General features: G+C 35.3%; 2 protein-coding genes across 2 annotated transcripts; one reads left to right on the forward strand and one right to left on the reverse strand.

Annotated features, from left to right (window-relative positions):
* Positions 1 to 2484: 2484 nt before the first annotated feature.
* On the forward strand, positions 2485 to 5557 carry LOC122040701 (G-type lectin S-receptor-like serine/threonine-protein kinase At4g27290). The gene is made up of 7 exons (XM_042600128.1): positions 2485 to 3845; positions 3940 to 4059; positions 4131 to 4270; positions 4342 to 4552; positions 4694 to 4931; positions 5003 to 5150; positions 5223 to 5557. The coding sequence occupies exons 1-7, from the start codon at positions 2522 to 2524 to the stop codon at positions 5517 to 5519; spliced, it is 2478 nt and encodes an 825-aa protein (XP_042456062.1). The 5' UTR covers positions 2485 to 2521; the 3' UTR covers positions 5520 to 5557.
* A 398-nt stretch (positions 5558 to 5955) lies between these two features.
* Positions 5956 to 12613, reverse strand: LOC122040702 (katanin p60 ATPase-containing subunit A1-like). The gene is made up of 7 exons (XM_042600130.1): positions 12395 to 12613; positions 10631 to 11090; positions 9265 to 9462; positions 8076 to 8320; positions 7513 to 7671; positions 7325 to 7412; positions 5956 to 6553 (listed from the first exon to the last, which is right to left on the reverse strand). The coding sequence occupies exons 1-7, from the start codon at positions 12511 to 12513 to the stop codon at positions 6272 to 6274; spliced, it is 1551 nt and encodes a 516-aa protein (XP_042456064.1). The 5' UTR covers positions 12514 to 12613; the 3' UTR covers positions 5956 to 6271.
* Positions 12614 to 16712: the final 4099 nt, after the last annotated feature.

Below are 16712 nucleotides of genomic sequence, written 5' to 3' on the forward strand. Positions count from 1 at the left end.
AGAAAAATGTAAAGAAAAAATATAAAATATAAAAAAATGTAAAAAAAACATTAAAAAAAATTAAAAATCAAAAAATAGAAAAACATAAAAAAATTTTAAAAAAAATAAAAAAAGGAAAAAAATTAAAAAATAGAAAAATAGGACAAATTTTTAAAAAATGTAAAAATAATAAAAATAATTAAAAATGGAAAAAATATAAAAAAACATTAAAAAATTTAAAAAAACTTTTAAAAAAATACACATAAAAATAAAAGAAATGTGAAAAAAATTTAAAAAATGTAGAGTTTAAATTAATAATAATAATAATAATAATTGATTTTTTAATTAAGGGTAATATAGTAAAATATTAAATTAGGTTATTCATTAAAACTTTAAAAAAAAAATTGTTACATTATCTAAGTTGAACCAAACAACATTTGATTATGTTTTATTTCTCATAATCTTATTTATGTGATTATTTGATAATCACATAATCAAAATTATACATGATAACTTGAATCAAATACGTCCTCAATAATTAATATTCTCATTCTTTACTCTTATTCTCTTTAAATCAAACGTCCCTTAATATAGATATTAAGAGGTTATCACATTGCGTTATGTAACATATCCATTTTAATAAATTAGTCAATGAAACAGTCGGCCAAATGATGCATAATATAATTTATTATACAATTAATTTAAATCTAATTACTGATGGTCTGTCCCCCATAGAATAAACTAGTGAAACTTTTTTCTTAAAAAATATTGCTTATCTAATTTATATCTAAATAAATTGTACTACGTGACCCTACTTATAATTGTCTAGTTAGTAGTTACCTCGCTTCAAACATGACGGCTTGACCGGCTCCATCCTAGATTTGATTTGACTAAGTGTGTTGACACGGTGAATTAGAATAAGGCAACGTCTTCGAAGTTGGAATCAAAATTAACATTTAAGAAAGTTGGTGATGGCAATCAAAATTCAACGCTCAGGATTAATATCATCGCATGGCTCGATCGAATAGTCTGGCTAAATAGAATGATTGATCGGACCTTTTGTCAGCTCGATGAAATCTCGAATCATTTTAGTTCAATTTAGATTTAAGTGCTCTCGGTCTAACTGAATATATTAAATATATGGCTCAAGTAGACTCCTTGTCGAGCAAATACCGAGTTCTCAATGACGTCAAGTTCTTAAGGAGGTTGAGTCCTCAAAGAGGCCAAGTCTTTAAGTAGACTGCTCGAACCCCCTCTAACACCGAGTTGGACATTGTTCTCAGATGAGGGCGGGTTATTAGCCCAACGATCTAATATCCTTTTTGATATTTTGTGTAATCATTGTTAGAAAATTAAGAGAATATGTCTTGTGCAATTTATACAATCGAAGATTCTATCATGCAAAGTAATGATGAATCTATTTTAGAAAGGTTGTCAGAATATCAGAATGTCAGAATAGTTATTCATTTTGTGAAAATATATTGATATTTATATATAGAGAAAAATTGACACTATATATCAAAGGTTTCCTCCTAAAAACACAGATACACAACACTAAACTTAGGAGTGTAAATGAGTCAAATCGCTTGTGAACTAATCGAATCTCGATTCGATAAAAGCTCGTTTGAGCTCGTTTAATAAGGCTCGTTAAGATAAACAAGTCAAGCTCAAGTTTCACAATATTCGGTTCGTTAGCTCGTGAGCATGTTTGTTATACTCATAAATCAATTTTTAAATAAAATAATAATAATTTTGATATTGAATTTATAGATTTTACACTCTACTTATGAAAAACATAGAAAATTATATTAAATTTATTTATTATAATAAAATTATAAATTTTAACAAGAATATTATAATTTTTTTAAAATATATAATTTAATTTTTAATAAATATTTAAATTTATAACTTATATTTATTAAGCTCATTAATTTATCGTGAGTCATGAATATATTTATTAAATAAAACTCGAGCTTAATTCGATTATAAACAAGTTAAACTCAAACATTCAAGAATTTGACTCAACTCAACTTAGCTTAATTACACCCCTAACTAAACTCTCAGAATTCATTATTCATCGTCATTATTCTCCATTTTCCTCAGCTCCTCATGTAACTTGAACATTTCAAGAGCTTACACCGAGATTCCTTCCTAACTCGATTGTTAACATTTTCTTCTTCTACATTTCTTTTAAAAGTAAGACCGCTCGGCACCGTTTTCTTCAAAGTCAAAATCTTCTCTCAATTAATATAATGCGATCTAATCAGCACATTATCTTTTCCGATCTCGAATTGCATCACGTGACATTTAGAAATCAGAGGTTACAACTCGATTAGTCCACCGACACAACTAAATTCCAAAGCGACTGGCTAAATTATGTCGCAAACTTTTCTTAATTTTCCCTAGATTCCAACGCGACTTTTGACTAGATCCATATCCATGTTGACTTGACTAAAGCGTGGCTTACGTTAAGAGGTCCAACCCATCGACGGCAGAAACAACTCGATAGACCTGCCGAGACAACTTTTCTTCCCCTTTGACGATGCAGTTGAGGATCAGCTGCAAACCTTCCATTTTCCTTCTCCTCCGCCTCCTCCTCAGTACTGGTCTCGTCTACCCCGCCATTGATGCCCGCAACATCCTGATTCCTGGCCAACCGCTTTACGACGACGGAACAACTTTAATCTCCTCCGGCGGCCGCTTCGAACTGGGCTTTTTCAGCCCTACCGCCTCCCGCCGCCGCTACGTCGGAATATGGTACCGCAACATCTCGCAAACACCCGTGTGGGTGGCCAACCGTTCGAGCCCGATCTACGGTCGATCAGGACTCCTTTTGCTCTCCGGTGAAGGCACGCTCATCGTAACGGCCATTAATAGCTCGACCGTCAACTGGTCCTCGTCGAATTTAACCAGACTCACGAACCCCAAGGCGACGCTCTTCGACGACGGGAACTTCGCCGTGAGGGAGGCGGGCAACGATGACCCCGACAGCTTCGCATGGCAGAGCTTCGACTTTCCGACCGACACGCTCCTCCCCGGCATGAAGCTGGGCTGGAACCTGACCTCCGGACTCAACCGCCAACTGACGTCATGGGCGAGCGCCTCCGACCCGTCGCCAGGTGGCTACACCTTGGGCATTGACCTGCAAGGTGACCCACAACTGTTTGTATGGTTTAGATCGCAGCCGCTTTGGCGAGGGGGCCGATGGAACGGCCTTTATTTTACCGGTGCGCCAGGAATGGACGATCCACTTCTTTTCAACGCGACGTTTGTGGTTGACCCACGCCAAGTCATCTACTCATTCAGCCTTCGCGATCCTTCGATCGGCGGCTCGGTGTTGGTGGTGGACTACTCGGGTGAGTTGCAACGTCTTGATTGGATGGATGGCGCCGAGGTGTGGGATGTAGACTGGAGCATGCCGAAGGATCCGTGCGACACGATGTCTGCGTGCGGCGCCAATGCCGTCTGCGATCCGAATGCCCGACAGATGTGCAGATGTCTAGCCGCCTTTCTTGTAAATAACGCATCGACTTGGGATCCTTCGAATCCGAATGGTTGTTCGAGAATTTCTCCACTCAACTGTGGGAATTCGAATGGGACGGGTGCGTTCTTTAAATTCTCCAGGTCGAAGCTACCGGACACATCGATATCGGTGGTGGACAGAAGATCGACGAGCCTAGACCAGTGCAGGGAATCATGCATGAAAAATTGCTCTTGTAACGCCTATGCGAGCTCCGACATCAGTGAAAGTGAGAGCGGATGCATAATGTGGATGGGTGATATTACGGATCTCAGATTGTACAGCGGTGCTGGAGGACAAGATTTGTATGTGAGGATGACAGTTTTCAACTCTTCCAATTCGCAAGGTGAGATTCTTTTTTTGACCACCACCACGGCACCACCATCACGGTGATTTATTTAATTTAAAAATAAATTAAATAAAGTTGTGTGTCTCAACAGATGGGACATCGAATCGATCATCCAGACGGAGTCATTTAGCTGTGACAATTGCAGTTCCTGCTCTGGCCGTTTTTCTCCTAGTTTGCGTTACATGCTGTGTTTGCAGACGCAGGAAGAGAAGTATCATCGGAACTCTACCTTCTGATTAATGCTTCTTCAATGCCATAACACGTCTTGTTATTTGCTTGCAGACAACAGCAACGCTGTTAAAGAAATAGAAGAAGAGGATCTGGACTTGCCTTTATTCGACTTGGACACAGTTTTAGATGCAACAAACAATTTTGCAGCAGAGAACAAGCTGGGTCAAGGTGGATTTGGTCCGGTGTACAAGGTATGACAAAGTCTCTGTAAGAATGAAAGCATAGAACAGTAATATGAAATATGGTGATATATATATTTCAGGGGAGGTTGGGTGATGGACAAGAGATAGCTGTGAAAAGACTATCCAAAACATCAACACAAGGCATCGATGAGTTCAAAAATGAAGTAGTGATAATCGCTAAGCTACAACATCAAAACCTTGTTCGCCTTCTTGGCTGTTGCATTCAAGGAGGAGAGAGGACGTTAATCTACGAGTACATGCCCAACGGAAGTTTAGATGCATTCTTGTTCGGTGAGTTACTCTTTAATTTCTAATCAAAAATGCCTTTTAACATTATCTATACCTAGTATCCTTCTAAAAATTGCCTTCAATTGAATACCAAATATTACCTCTTTAGTCATCTTTTCGATTGAAAATTGTGCTTGTAATCAGATGAAGAGAAGCGGATGTTGTTGGATTGGAAAACACGATACGATATCATAGTCGGAATTGCTCGTGGCCTTCTATATCTCCATCATGACTCAAGACTCAAAATCATTCATAGGGATATGAAGGCTAGTAATATCCTTCTTGACAAGGACAACATTCCTAAAATATCAGATTTTGGCTTGGCGAGGATATTTAGAGGTGATGAAATGGAAATAAATACAAGAAAAGTTGTTGGAACATAGTAAGTATTATTTTATCTTTATGTAGTTTAAATTTATTATAAAAAATCTAATTTTGTCATGAATAATACAGTGGATATATGTCTCCTGAATATGGAATGAATGGAATTTTCTCAATAAAGTCGGATGTATTTAGTTTCGGTGTGTTGATACTTGAGATCATTAGTGGTAAAAAGAACAGAGGAGCTTATCAATCCGACTACCTAAATCTTCTGGGGCATGTAAGTTTGAAAATAATACCATATACATTTGAGATTTGTAATTATTAGTAACCATAACAATTGCAATTACAGATATGGAGCTTGTGGGAAGAAGGTAAAAGCGTGGAAATTGTTGATAAATCAATTGGCTCTTTCTCAATAGTTGAGGTCACACGGTGTATAAAGATAGGTCTTTTATGTGTTCAAGATCGACCACAAGATAGACCGACAATGTCATTGGTAGTTACAATGTTGAGTAGTGATAGCACGATACCAGAACCTAAACAACCTTGTTTCGTTGTTGCATTAGATTCATCTAATTCTTTAATCGGAAAGCAATATCCGCCATCCATCAACAATGTATCCAATACAACATTAGAAGGTAGGTAAGATATGAAAAGTGGAATGTTGTGGTAACAATTCAAACAGTTATTTTTGTTAGAATTGTTTGTGGAGTGTGATTTACTTATCCAACTAATCAGGACAGTTGATTGTGCATGAAGAATTGTTCACGAAACTTGTCAGGTTGAATCCTGCAAGCGCAGAGAAAATGTATTATGTGGATCAGAATTTAGTAAGGATATCATTTGGTTGAATTGGGCAAAATTAAGATTGATAATGGTAATAAAAGATGAAATTCATCATATCCAACGGTCCCACACGGTTGGTTCCATGGTCATATGTAAAGAAGTTACGATTGAAAATGTTCTATCTATGCCTCTCTTTGTTCCACAGCAGTATGATAATAATGTTATTATATTAACATTATCGCAATCCCACATAATCCATCTGGAAGAGATATCAGCCAAACAAGTCAGATGTTCACTTGACAAATCTCACAGACTACTGCACTAAAAGGTTTTTTGGAAGACAACATTCTAGTGTTGGAAAATACAACAAAAAAAGCGTAGAAATACAAATCACAACTCACAAACAGACGTCTCATATAGAAACATGGTCGCTTGAGAAAGCTTTGACACATCATCCGTGCCACAAATTAATCAGCTAATAATTTATGCATGTCAGCACCGAACTATAGAGCAGATCATAAAGCAACTTTTCCGGTTGCGATACTTTAATGCCGATGAGTCTGAAGTATCAAAATCAATTCTGATGTCTTTCAGTATCGGTACAAGACGCACCTATGCAGATCCAAACTCTGAAAACCACTTCTCATGGCGTTCTATATCAGCACTGGAGACACTCCTCTGGACTTTGGCTAGTGCTTCTTCAAAGTCGCACATTGCCACAGGGTCCTTTGAGATCTCCTCTTTTGCCATGTTTTTTATCTCATCCCTTGTTTTACCAGCAATTTTGCGTCTCATACCATTCAATGATGCATCACGACAAACATTTGTGAGATCATCTCCACTGTATCCTTCGGTTCGACGGGCTACCTCATCTATATCTACATCTGCAGCTACCTATCATAGTAGTTGAACAAAAATAATGTAAAAGCAAGCATAGTAATCATTGTTAATAATGACCTAATATGTTCATTATATGAAAAATCATGCATCCCGACATCATCAAGAATGCAAAATCAGCTTTTTAATTTGCAAATATGTTTTGTTTAACCCCCCGCACACGTGTCGGCATATTTCTTGAACTGACACACACCATGAAAATTTAAGGTTCTCTCGAGAGAATCTTTTTACCCTAGATATTGCACACTAACCCGACAACTATATGCAACACTCTAGATCACCTCTCATCCTCCCATCTGTCCACCCCAAACTCCTTTGTGTATAAATCATTGTCAACAACTTCAGATCCTTGCTCTCTATTTGATTCCTCAAAGTAGAAATCATTGCTGACAACCTCTTGGCTCCCAACTCTACACATCGATCAGTGACAGTCTTCCTTAGAGCTCAAATGGAGGAACGAATTTCATAGCCAACCCAAGTAATTGGGAGAAACCCAGCTTGGCGATGATCATATCTGAATAAATGCAATGAACAGTATGACAAACAATTGTTGTGGCTTGGTAATGATTGTATTTCCATTTGATGCACCCAATACACAAAACACTAATGTTTTATAAATGAAACTAACAAGCCTAATAAGGTCAAACTCAATCGACTAATACTTTGACTAGGAGAGCAATTAGTTTTGCATGAGTATGGAGAATAGAGTGAATTCAGATGGAGAGTAAATAAGTTACCAGAAATTTGATACGAGATGCAATCCCATACCTCAACTGTTCTAAGATTTATCTTTATAAGCTCTTTTCTACTTTCAAAGTTAGGAAGAGGTATATAAATCCTCTTTTCCAGCCGCCTCCTGCAATGAATCAATGTGAGAAACGTAGCATATAAGAGAAGGTGACTAAGCCAAAATGAAGTTACATGGCATAATCATCGGTGCTAATCATGCATCTCACCTTAGTGCCTCATCTATGTCCCAAGGAAAATTGGTAGCTGCCAAGACCATCACAATTTTCCTTTGACCATCTTCACCAGTAGAGCTATTGTTGACTCCATCAATCTGAACTAGAAGTTCTGACTTCACTCTCCTAGATGATTCATGCTCACCTGAAGCTCTAGTCAAACAATTTTTAAAAAATCAATTGGCATCAACATAATTTAGATAAACTAAGAGAAAATATGACCAGGGTTACATATGTCAAACAAATTTCAAAATGCCTCACATAATAGCAAAAGGAGGAAAGTAAACCAAAATTTCTTTTTCTCTCACCAGTCACCATGCTTAAAAGGAAATTATTAACAATAGACTAATGCACCATATCAAAGAACTCAAATAACGCATTGCAACATAAGCATGTATCTACTATATTGCTTGTCTCTCATTCTTAACTTGCACAAGCATTGCATTTCTATACCCGTTTTAGAAGTTACCATAATATCACAAATTCATTCAAAAGTCAAAAAGAATGTCCTAAAATTCATTGAAATTGATAATAGCAACAATATTATACACACATACCCTCGAGAATTGCAAAGAGAGTCAATTTCATCAATAAATATTGTACTTGGAGCATAGGCTCTTGCAAGCTCAAACAAGCAGCGCACCATCCTTTCACTCTCTCCACGCCACTTTGAAGCCAGTGTAGCAGAAGAAACATTGAAGAATGTTGTACCACATTCTGTAGCTACAGCCTTTGCTAAAAGAGTCTTTCCAGTACCAGGTGGGCCAAACATTAGAACTCCCTTCCATGGCCGTCGAATTCCCTAGTCGAATAAAAATTGAGATGATCTCACATTCGTACATTGTGATAGCAAACAGTTGAACTTTGCTGCTGATAAAAAGATTATCATTGTATAATGCAGATGCCAAAATATCTCAAGCCATGATACAAATTCACAATAAGATTCTTCCAGGCCCAACTATATAAATCCAGTTTTCATTGAGATAAAATTGGTCTAATATTTCCAGAATAGGGAATAGCATTAGCAGAAAATGGAGGTGAACACCCTTTTGTCTGTAAAGCTATGATAGTGCCAAAATGTGATGGTTGAGATCTAATGAACATATTCAATGTGAGGTCAGTCACAAACTCACAATATTGGATGAATTTGGGAATCCTTCCTATTCTTTATATGATTCTATATTATTTCAAAACTGTGATAATTCTTCTTTATGAACGCATACTATAGCATGCATGAGAAGCTCATGTGATGAAGGTTTACTTGTATAGGAGTTACATTTTGCTTATTAAATACTGTTGTGTTATGATAATTTATTGTTGCTATTTAAAAGCTTTTATGGACATTTATATTGTTGATTATGAGAAGCATCTCTGAGTTATGATAATGTGAATTGCAAATATACATGCAAATATGTATTATGAGACTCCAGTGACAATAGATATGAACAGCATGACTTATAGACACATCCAACCAACTTGTATTATCGGTGTCATTCATCTTAAAATAAACTGTCAAATTACAGTGTTCTATAGTCCACTTGCTTGAGAGAGCATGAGTTCCACCTAGAGTGAAGGGTGAAACATATGGTTCCATTCTTTGATTGGATCATGCATAGATATCTCATAATAGCATTGTATCTCTTGCAAACTTTTGCAATTATGAGTTTCTTTTCCTGCAAAATCAAACTCCTTAGGATATAGGATACCATTGTTTTTAGGTGTCACTGTAACATGCGATGGTAGTACCTGGAAGTACTCAGGCATCCATAGAGGAAGAACTACAGCTTCCTCTAGGAGTCTTTTGGCTTCACTTAGTCCTGCAACATCATCCCATCTCACCCCAGGAGTAGTTTCTAAGACATCCCTTTCAAGCATTGCAGCTAAGTCAGCATCAGGACCTTCGTATTGCCCCTTTTTCTGTTTTCCCTCTTCTGCATCACCATTCTGAAATACTAATGATAATCAATGACTTAAACAATGATTATTAAAAAATAGTAAAATAAGAACAAAATAATAATGAGAAAAAAAGGTAACTAGAAATATAAAATGCTGATGGTGCAAATTTTACTTCTTGTGAAACATAATCCCTTACTGAAAATAAAAAAAGGTCAAGGTAAGGGTAGACATCACTGAACCAAATTATATAACATGAGAATTGAGAGAGCCCCCAACCTTCATGTTTATCTACAGAATTAAAAGAATTCAATTGCACGTTAGTGGTTGTTTGAATATTGAGTACCTGTGGACGTACTATGACTCACCTTGCTCAAGTGTTAACAGTACCTAAGATTTCTACATGTCCGAATAAACTTAGCCTTTAGTGTGAAAATCCAACATAGGTGTGGATCTAAGTATCTAACATGATTAAAAGCTTTGCACGTGATCCATATTGGTTTCTGTTGTAGACTTGGGTTGTCAGTGCAAAGTTTTGATGTTCAACAAGGATCTAGAGGGGATAAATGAAGAGTCCAAGTACCCCCAAAATTAACTAAAATTATATTACTTATTACAACCGACCCCACCTAGTAGGATAAGGTTTGGTTGTTGTTATATTAGTTATTACGCAAGTGTGGTTTGGGAGAACTTGAATGAATCTTGTAAGATAGGGAAAAAAAATCCAAAACATGCATGTCATGCATTGCTAACATACAACATGCTGGAATCAACAACTGATAATCTGTCAAGACACTTGTTCACTATAATTTGTACACTGAATTTCCTGATGGGTCCTATTAATCTCTGCAAATCTAAGCCAAAATTCAGTTTTAATCAGAGGGGCTTCAATGCTTTTCCATAAAAGATTCTAGTGGCCATTTTATCATTTTGGTGGAGTAATTAAAAAGTAAATAATAATCAAAAATAAATCCACAGTCAATTGAACAAAAAAATTGATCCTATCATCATTTTAAAAAAGGAATTTGTCATATTGATGAAATTCATTAACTATCTACACATGGCAAGCTAAAAGGAAAGTGTGGGAATTAGCATCTTTCTTATTTACCATGCAGTGTACAGATAACGGAAATAATAACAACAATAACTTTGAACAGCAACTTCATTACAAGGTTGCTACCAACTAAGAAACCAATTCTAAGAGGATAACAGAAATTACCTGAGAATCAACCTTACTAGAGCTTGATTTTCCCTTCTTCCCAGCAGCAGCTGATGACCTTGCATTTGAACTACTTTTACTTGCACTGGAGTTAGCTGCCCTTCCAATTGTTCCTGTCTTAGAAGAACCACGTGCCCATTTAGCATCTTGGTTGGAATTCCTTGCACCAGGCCGAACAGTTCTTGATGGTCTTCTACTCTGAGAGTCTTGGCTGGGTGGTCGCCAAACATCAGGATCATCAGAGGCACCAGACGATGCTGGATACTCATCCAATGGTTGGAAAACAAATGAGGATTTAGCTGATATTGGGGGTGAAGAGGACCTCCTTGTCCCTGGAATTTCTTTAAAAGCCCTTAATTCAGCATCCAATTGTTTCACAATATCTACTTCCTCGGAAATAGCTTTCTTACAACTCATCCATTTTGCACGAATTTCAGTATCATCCAGAGTGCTCATATGCCTGTAGGAAAATACAACAATGACTGAACTTGCATGCAAGTGCTAAAATTAATCAGGAGGATAGAAAATGTATTCTTTACTTTTCCCACCACAGCCTCCTCAAAATAAACCTAATTTTTTTAACATCTTTCGTAGAAGTGTTTTAAAGTATTGCTAATCCAATAAGACTTTAACCGAACAACTAATGAAATGTTATGTTTTGTCCAATGCATGCCTTAATACATATTCAAAAATAATCTCTCAGAGGAAAGGTTATGTCGGGACCTAAATTTTCTGTCTTCCTCTAACTGTCCCATTCTAAAATGATAGAGACAGGTCCTACTTACACCAAATTTTATCTACCTATCTTAAACATAATGTTGCAAAAGGTAGCAAAGTATGATTTGTGCACATGTATGGAGTAAAAGTTCATATTATCGATATGGAGATGAAAGGTCTAGGTAATATGACTAGTAGGTTAATGGACAGCGTAAAAGAAGTTTATCCAAAAATAGACATGATTTATAGACAAAGTTCAATAATTTCCATATATCCATATTGTTTAAGTTGACCAATTCAAATGTGCATATTTTTTGTATATAAACTTGAATGCTGAAGGTTTATTAATACATTTTTTTAAGTTTCTCAGTGAGTAAACAGACGCCGAAGGCTAGTATTAAATAGTAGAAGCCCTTATTGAGTTTGAATAGCAGCATTTGAAGAGCTATCCCCACTTGTAAATGTGTCAGGAGTATTAAGTCTCAGTAGAATAGATGCTGATTAATAAATGAAAATCTAGAAATGTATCTTCTAATTCCAAATTACTTTCCCATCCTATTTCTGTCTCTGATCCTCATTCCATAGGGATGTAGCTAACTGTAATATCAGTGCAAAATTAACTGGCAATGTGTTTACAAAATTTAGTAGATGGTCATAAAATCCCTGGATTTGTTCATCTGAAATATAGAATACTTGAAACTTAAAATAGATAATATAGCACCAATTTGCAACCTTGGATTCCATTATCTAGTGTTTGAGAACATTGGAGTTTCAGCAAGAAACTTTGGCACCCACAAACAAGAACTAGGCATTTTAAAAATTCATATCAAACAGCAACATCTTGTTGCATTACTAAAGTCATTCCGACAAGAAAATATTTCAGTCGCAAAAGAAACAAGAGGTTGCATCCACATTAGGCAGATAAAAAAAAAATCCTTGGAGCAATTCCACGAAACATACACCGTAGAGTCAAATCCAGCGCGGTAAAAGGGCAATCTGCTAGATCGAGAAGCGAGGCTCGGTTGGGAGGAAAAGGAGAGCGCTTACTTGTTGATCTGAGCGATGGCGCCGTCGAAGAAGATGATGGAGGTGTCGTAGAGACCCTCGAGCGCGTACTCCCGCGCGAGCTTGATGTGATCTTGAAGGCCCGTTAGGGTAGCAGCCATTGCCAGATCACGAGATCCCAATTTTGGTCGGGAAGAAGAATTCGGCGAGGAGATGCAGTTGAGCCTGTAGAAGTCAGAACAGACGCCGACCACCACTTGTTCGCCCTTTTCTTTTGGAAAATATAAAAATAAAATAAAATAATATCTATTTTTTTTATTAAAAATCATAAATTGCTTAATTTATAATTCTACTATTTTTATTTCCTTTAATTTTCTAGTATTTTTAAACAATAACAACCAGATCGGGTCTAGGGTAAACCTAAATTTTTGGGTTGTGTCCAATGCAGCTCAGGACAAATTGAGTGGAGCAGCTAACTCTAAGCAGAGATAATAATTTATTCTAAAGTAATTGAGGGATATCTAATATCCAACTTAAATACTTAACTAAATTTTATATATATATATATATATATATATATAAAATAAAAATTAAACATCTATATAACCTATTTCTAATATCAATAATTTTTAATATTAATAAAAAATAATGAGTGAGTTTGAGAATATACATATATATATATATATATATATATATATATAATATTAATTTTAATATACGTTTATTGAATAATGATAGTTAGATAGGAAATAAGAAAAATTATTACTATACTTGTTAGTATAGAAGATATTCCATTTTTTAATGGATATGACTATAAATATGATAATGGATATCAAATTCTCGATTAATATGGAAACGAAAGTTATGAAATTCGATCCTAGATTTATTCATTACCATTCCTACCCTAAAGTCACAAACCATGTACATAGCATGACTCGTGATTGGTCGAGTAGAGTTTGACTTGGCGTACTATAAAATGAATTGAAGAGACGTTTGGTTCTTTCCTAGGAATAGGAATCGGAATGAGAATTATTGTATTGTGGAATGGGAATGGGTATGAGCATGGATATCACTGTTAAAAGTAATATTTGGTTAATTGCATATTTTCTATCGGAATAAATCAAAATTTCCTTTTTTATCCTTAGAGGAAAATAAGAGAAAAAATTAGATGTGAGAGAAAGATGAATGTAAGAGAAAAATATGATGAAAGAGAATGATGAGAGAGAAAGTGTGATAAGAAAGAATGAAGAGAGAGAAAGTGTGATGAGAAAAAATGGGAAAAGAGAGTGTGATAGGAGAAAGCATGATGAAAGAAGATGAGAGAGAAAATATGATGGAAGAGGATGAAGAGAGAGAAAATATAATGAGAAAAAATGAGGAGAGAGTGTGATGAGAGAGAAAGTATGATGAGAAAAAAGAGAACGGTGAGTGTGATGTGAGAGATTGAGGAGAGAGAAAGTATGATGAGGGAGAAAGTGTGTTGAGGAAAAAAAAAGGAGTGTGATAAGAAAGATTGAGGAGAGAGAAAGTATGATGAAAGCGAAAGTGTGATAAAAAAAAAGAGAAAGAGAGTGTGATGAGAGAGATTGAGGAAAGAGAAAGTATGATGAGGGAGAAAGTATGATGAGAAAAAAAAAAGAAGGAAGAGAGTGCGATGGAAGAGATTGAGGAAAGAGAAAGTATGATGAGAGAGAAAGTGTAATGAGAAAAAAAAGGAAAGATAGTGTGATAGTAGAGATTAAGGAGAGAGAAAGTGTGTGATAAAATGGTGAGAGAGAAAATATGATGAGAGAGAACAAGGAGAGAGAAGTGATATGAAAGAAAATATATATATATATATATATATTTTGATATTTGATATTAAGGGAGAAAATTTTAATTTTAGGTCAAGGGTATTTTTGGAATAAGGGAATATTTTGATTGATGAAAATAGGGTAATAGCTCATTGAATGGGAGGTACATGGGAAATAGTTATTATCCAATTTCAATGATTCATTCCCTTATTTGTATTCCTATTCCTATAATCCAAACATTAACAATGACAATCAATGATTCTCATTCTCATTCCCCACTCCTATTCCCCTAAATCAAACGACTCTTGAATCATATTTAAGTGATGTTTGTATATTACTTATATCGATTAATTTTAGGATAATCGATTTAATTTTATAAAAGTTTTCTAATAACCATCAGAATAAATTAAAAAGTGCTTGTAATGAGCAGTCCATCACTCTAATATTTTTAGGTCAAATGTTATTAAAAAAAATTCATCTGTTAACCTATCTGAAAATGATATTTAAGAACCTAAATAGACTCTTATTATGGTTGCATAATATATTCCTATAAACATAGCACCTTCCCAACCTCATGGCACTTATTAGTACAATTTAACCCCGAGAATATTACATAGGATCATAATACATAGAAGAATTTAAGTAGAAGAAGAACGAAAAAGACTTAGAATATCCAATAGGCTAACAATGTGGATCATTTCCAAATCACTACTACGAAACAAAGGACACTGAAATGTCCATATTGCTACATGGGCAACATAGTGAGTTAATCAAGGGAGCGTGTCGATCTGTTCCGATATTAGAAAACCTAAATGTCAAGGGAGGTCCTTACTAACATGTACAAAATGTGGGACAAGTAATAACAATGTCCAAACTTGTTTTAATGAAAAGAAATGTCTCACTATCAATTACTTAGTCTTGAGACGATAAGTAGACAACATCACTATAAACTAAGGCGACGTCTTATAAGTTATATATATATATATTTTTTTAGAAAAAAAAAGACAATCAAGATATTCTTATAAACACATGATTGCGTATCAAAACTATAGCAAAATTGCCATATCTAACCAAAAATTGAATAGCCATGCATTTTGCTCCGGCCACGAGAAGATAAGATAGATATATAACAATACGTTCCAAAGAAGTTTAAGTCGTTGGTGAAGGAGATCGAATCGAGCATGTACAATTGAATTGAATTTAAAAATTAATTATAAATATATGAACACTACTGTTTATATTATTTTTTTTTTCAGTTGGTATCATATATTTAATTTTTTAAATTAATTAATGTTCCAATAATACTATGTCCATTATTTATTGGAGGTCGAGATTCAAACTTTAAACATTATCCGTTAGGAGAATCAAACCGCCCCATTATGTCGGGGTTAAAAAAAATTATGTATGAAAATGATATAGCCTACGGAAATTACACTGTTAAATATTCTTCATCACTACGATACAGGTAGGAATCAAATTGAAATTACGGATGTAATCGAGTCGAATTGAGTCGAGCCGAATTCTTGAATGTTTGAGTTTGACTCGTTTATAATTAAATCGAACTCGAACTTTATTTAACGAATATATTCATGGCTCACAAACTTATTCGAACTTTTATCGAAACTAGACCAGTTTAATAAGTATAAATTATAAATTTAAATATTCATTGAAAATTAAACTATATATTTAAAGAAAATTATAATATTCTTATTAAAATTTATAATTTTATTCTAATAAATAAATTTAATATATTTATCTATATTTTTTTATAAGTAGAGTATAAAATCTATAAATTTAATATTAAAATTATTATTTTTTAAATTTAAGAGTTGATTCATGAACTTAACGAATATGTTCATGAGCTAACGAGTCGAGTATGTTTATCTTAACGAATTTCATTAAACGAGCTCAAACGAGCCTTTATCGAATCGAGCAAATAGTTCACGAGCAGCTTGATTCATTTACACCCCTAATTTAAATTAGAAATTTGAAATTAATCTCATTTAAATATTCGACAACTTTAAATTTAGTAATTTATCGAAATAAAAAAATGGACACGTAAAAACTTACTAGATGCGGAAAGAAAAATTATTACTAGCATCGATTTCGCTATCCCTTTCAGCGTGCGCCCAATCAGACCCATCCATCTTGGCGGGCCCCACGCTTATCCGTCACGTCCTCCCTGACACCCCCGTCTGGTCCCTGACTCCGACACGTCACCCCCATCGTCGACAGCAGCATGTGTCCACCAGGTGACTGGGCCCCGCCTTTATTTAAGGCCTACACCTCCACAATTCCCACCCCATTTCCATCCTCCGCCTTTATTCGCCTTCCTTGTGGGCCCCACCAACCGAGTCGTTTAATCCTTTCGTCATTAATTAATCTTTACTCGACATCTTACCTGCCGTGTCAGTGTGCCAACCTGCAAGTTTCGCCCGCTCAAAAGTGTTGGTGGAGAGGTGGGTAAGATTCATGAGGCCCAGAAGCTTCACTGTCAAAAAAAGTTCCATTTCGCTATTTTTCTATCTGACTTCCTTCCGTTTTTAATTACTTTTTGATTGGTTAAT

This window comes from Zingiber officinale, chromosome 2A, assembly GCF_018446385.1.
Source record: "Zingiber officinale cultivar Zhangliang chromosome 2A, Zo_v1.1, whole genome shotgun sequence".
NCBI lineage: Eukaryota > Viridiplantae > Streptophyta > Magnoliopsida > Zingiberales > Zingiberaceae > Zingiber > Zingiber officinale.

Excerpts from the sequence above, each read along its gene's own strand:
- LOC122040701 (XM_042600128.1), top strand. The coding sequence starts at position 2,522 with ATGCAGTTGAGGATCAGCTGCAAACCTTCCATTTTCCTTCTCCTCCGC. Across the intron at positions 3,846-3,939 it reads CAACTCTTCCAATTCGCAAG|ATGGGACATCGAATCGATCA; the intron begins GTGAGATTCTTT and ends GTGTCTCAACAG. Across the intron at positions 5,151-5,222 it reads ACCTAAATCTTCTGGGGCAT|ATATGGAGCTTGTGGGAAGA; the intron begins GTAAGTTTGAAA and ends TTGCAATTACAG.
- LOC122040702 (XM_042600130.1), bottom strand. The coding sequence starts at position 12,513 with ATGGCTGCTACCCTAACGGGCCTTCAAGATCACATCAAGCTCGCGCGG. Across the intron at positions 7,672-8,075 it reads TCTCTTTGCAATTCTCGAGG|AGCTTCAGGTGAGCATGAAT; the intron begins GTATGTGTGTAT and ends TTGTTTGACTAG. Across the intron at positions 7,413-7,512 it reads GACATAGATGAGGCACTAAG|GAGGCGGCTGGAAAAGAGGA; the intron begins GTGAGATGCATG and ends GATTCATTGCAG.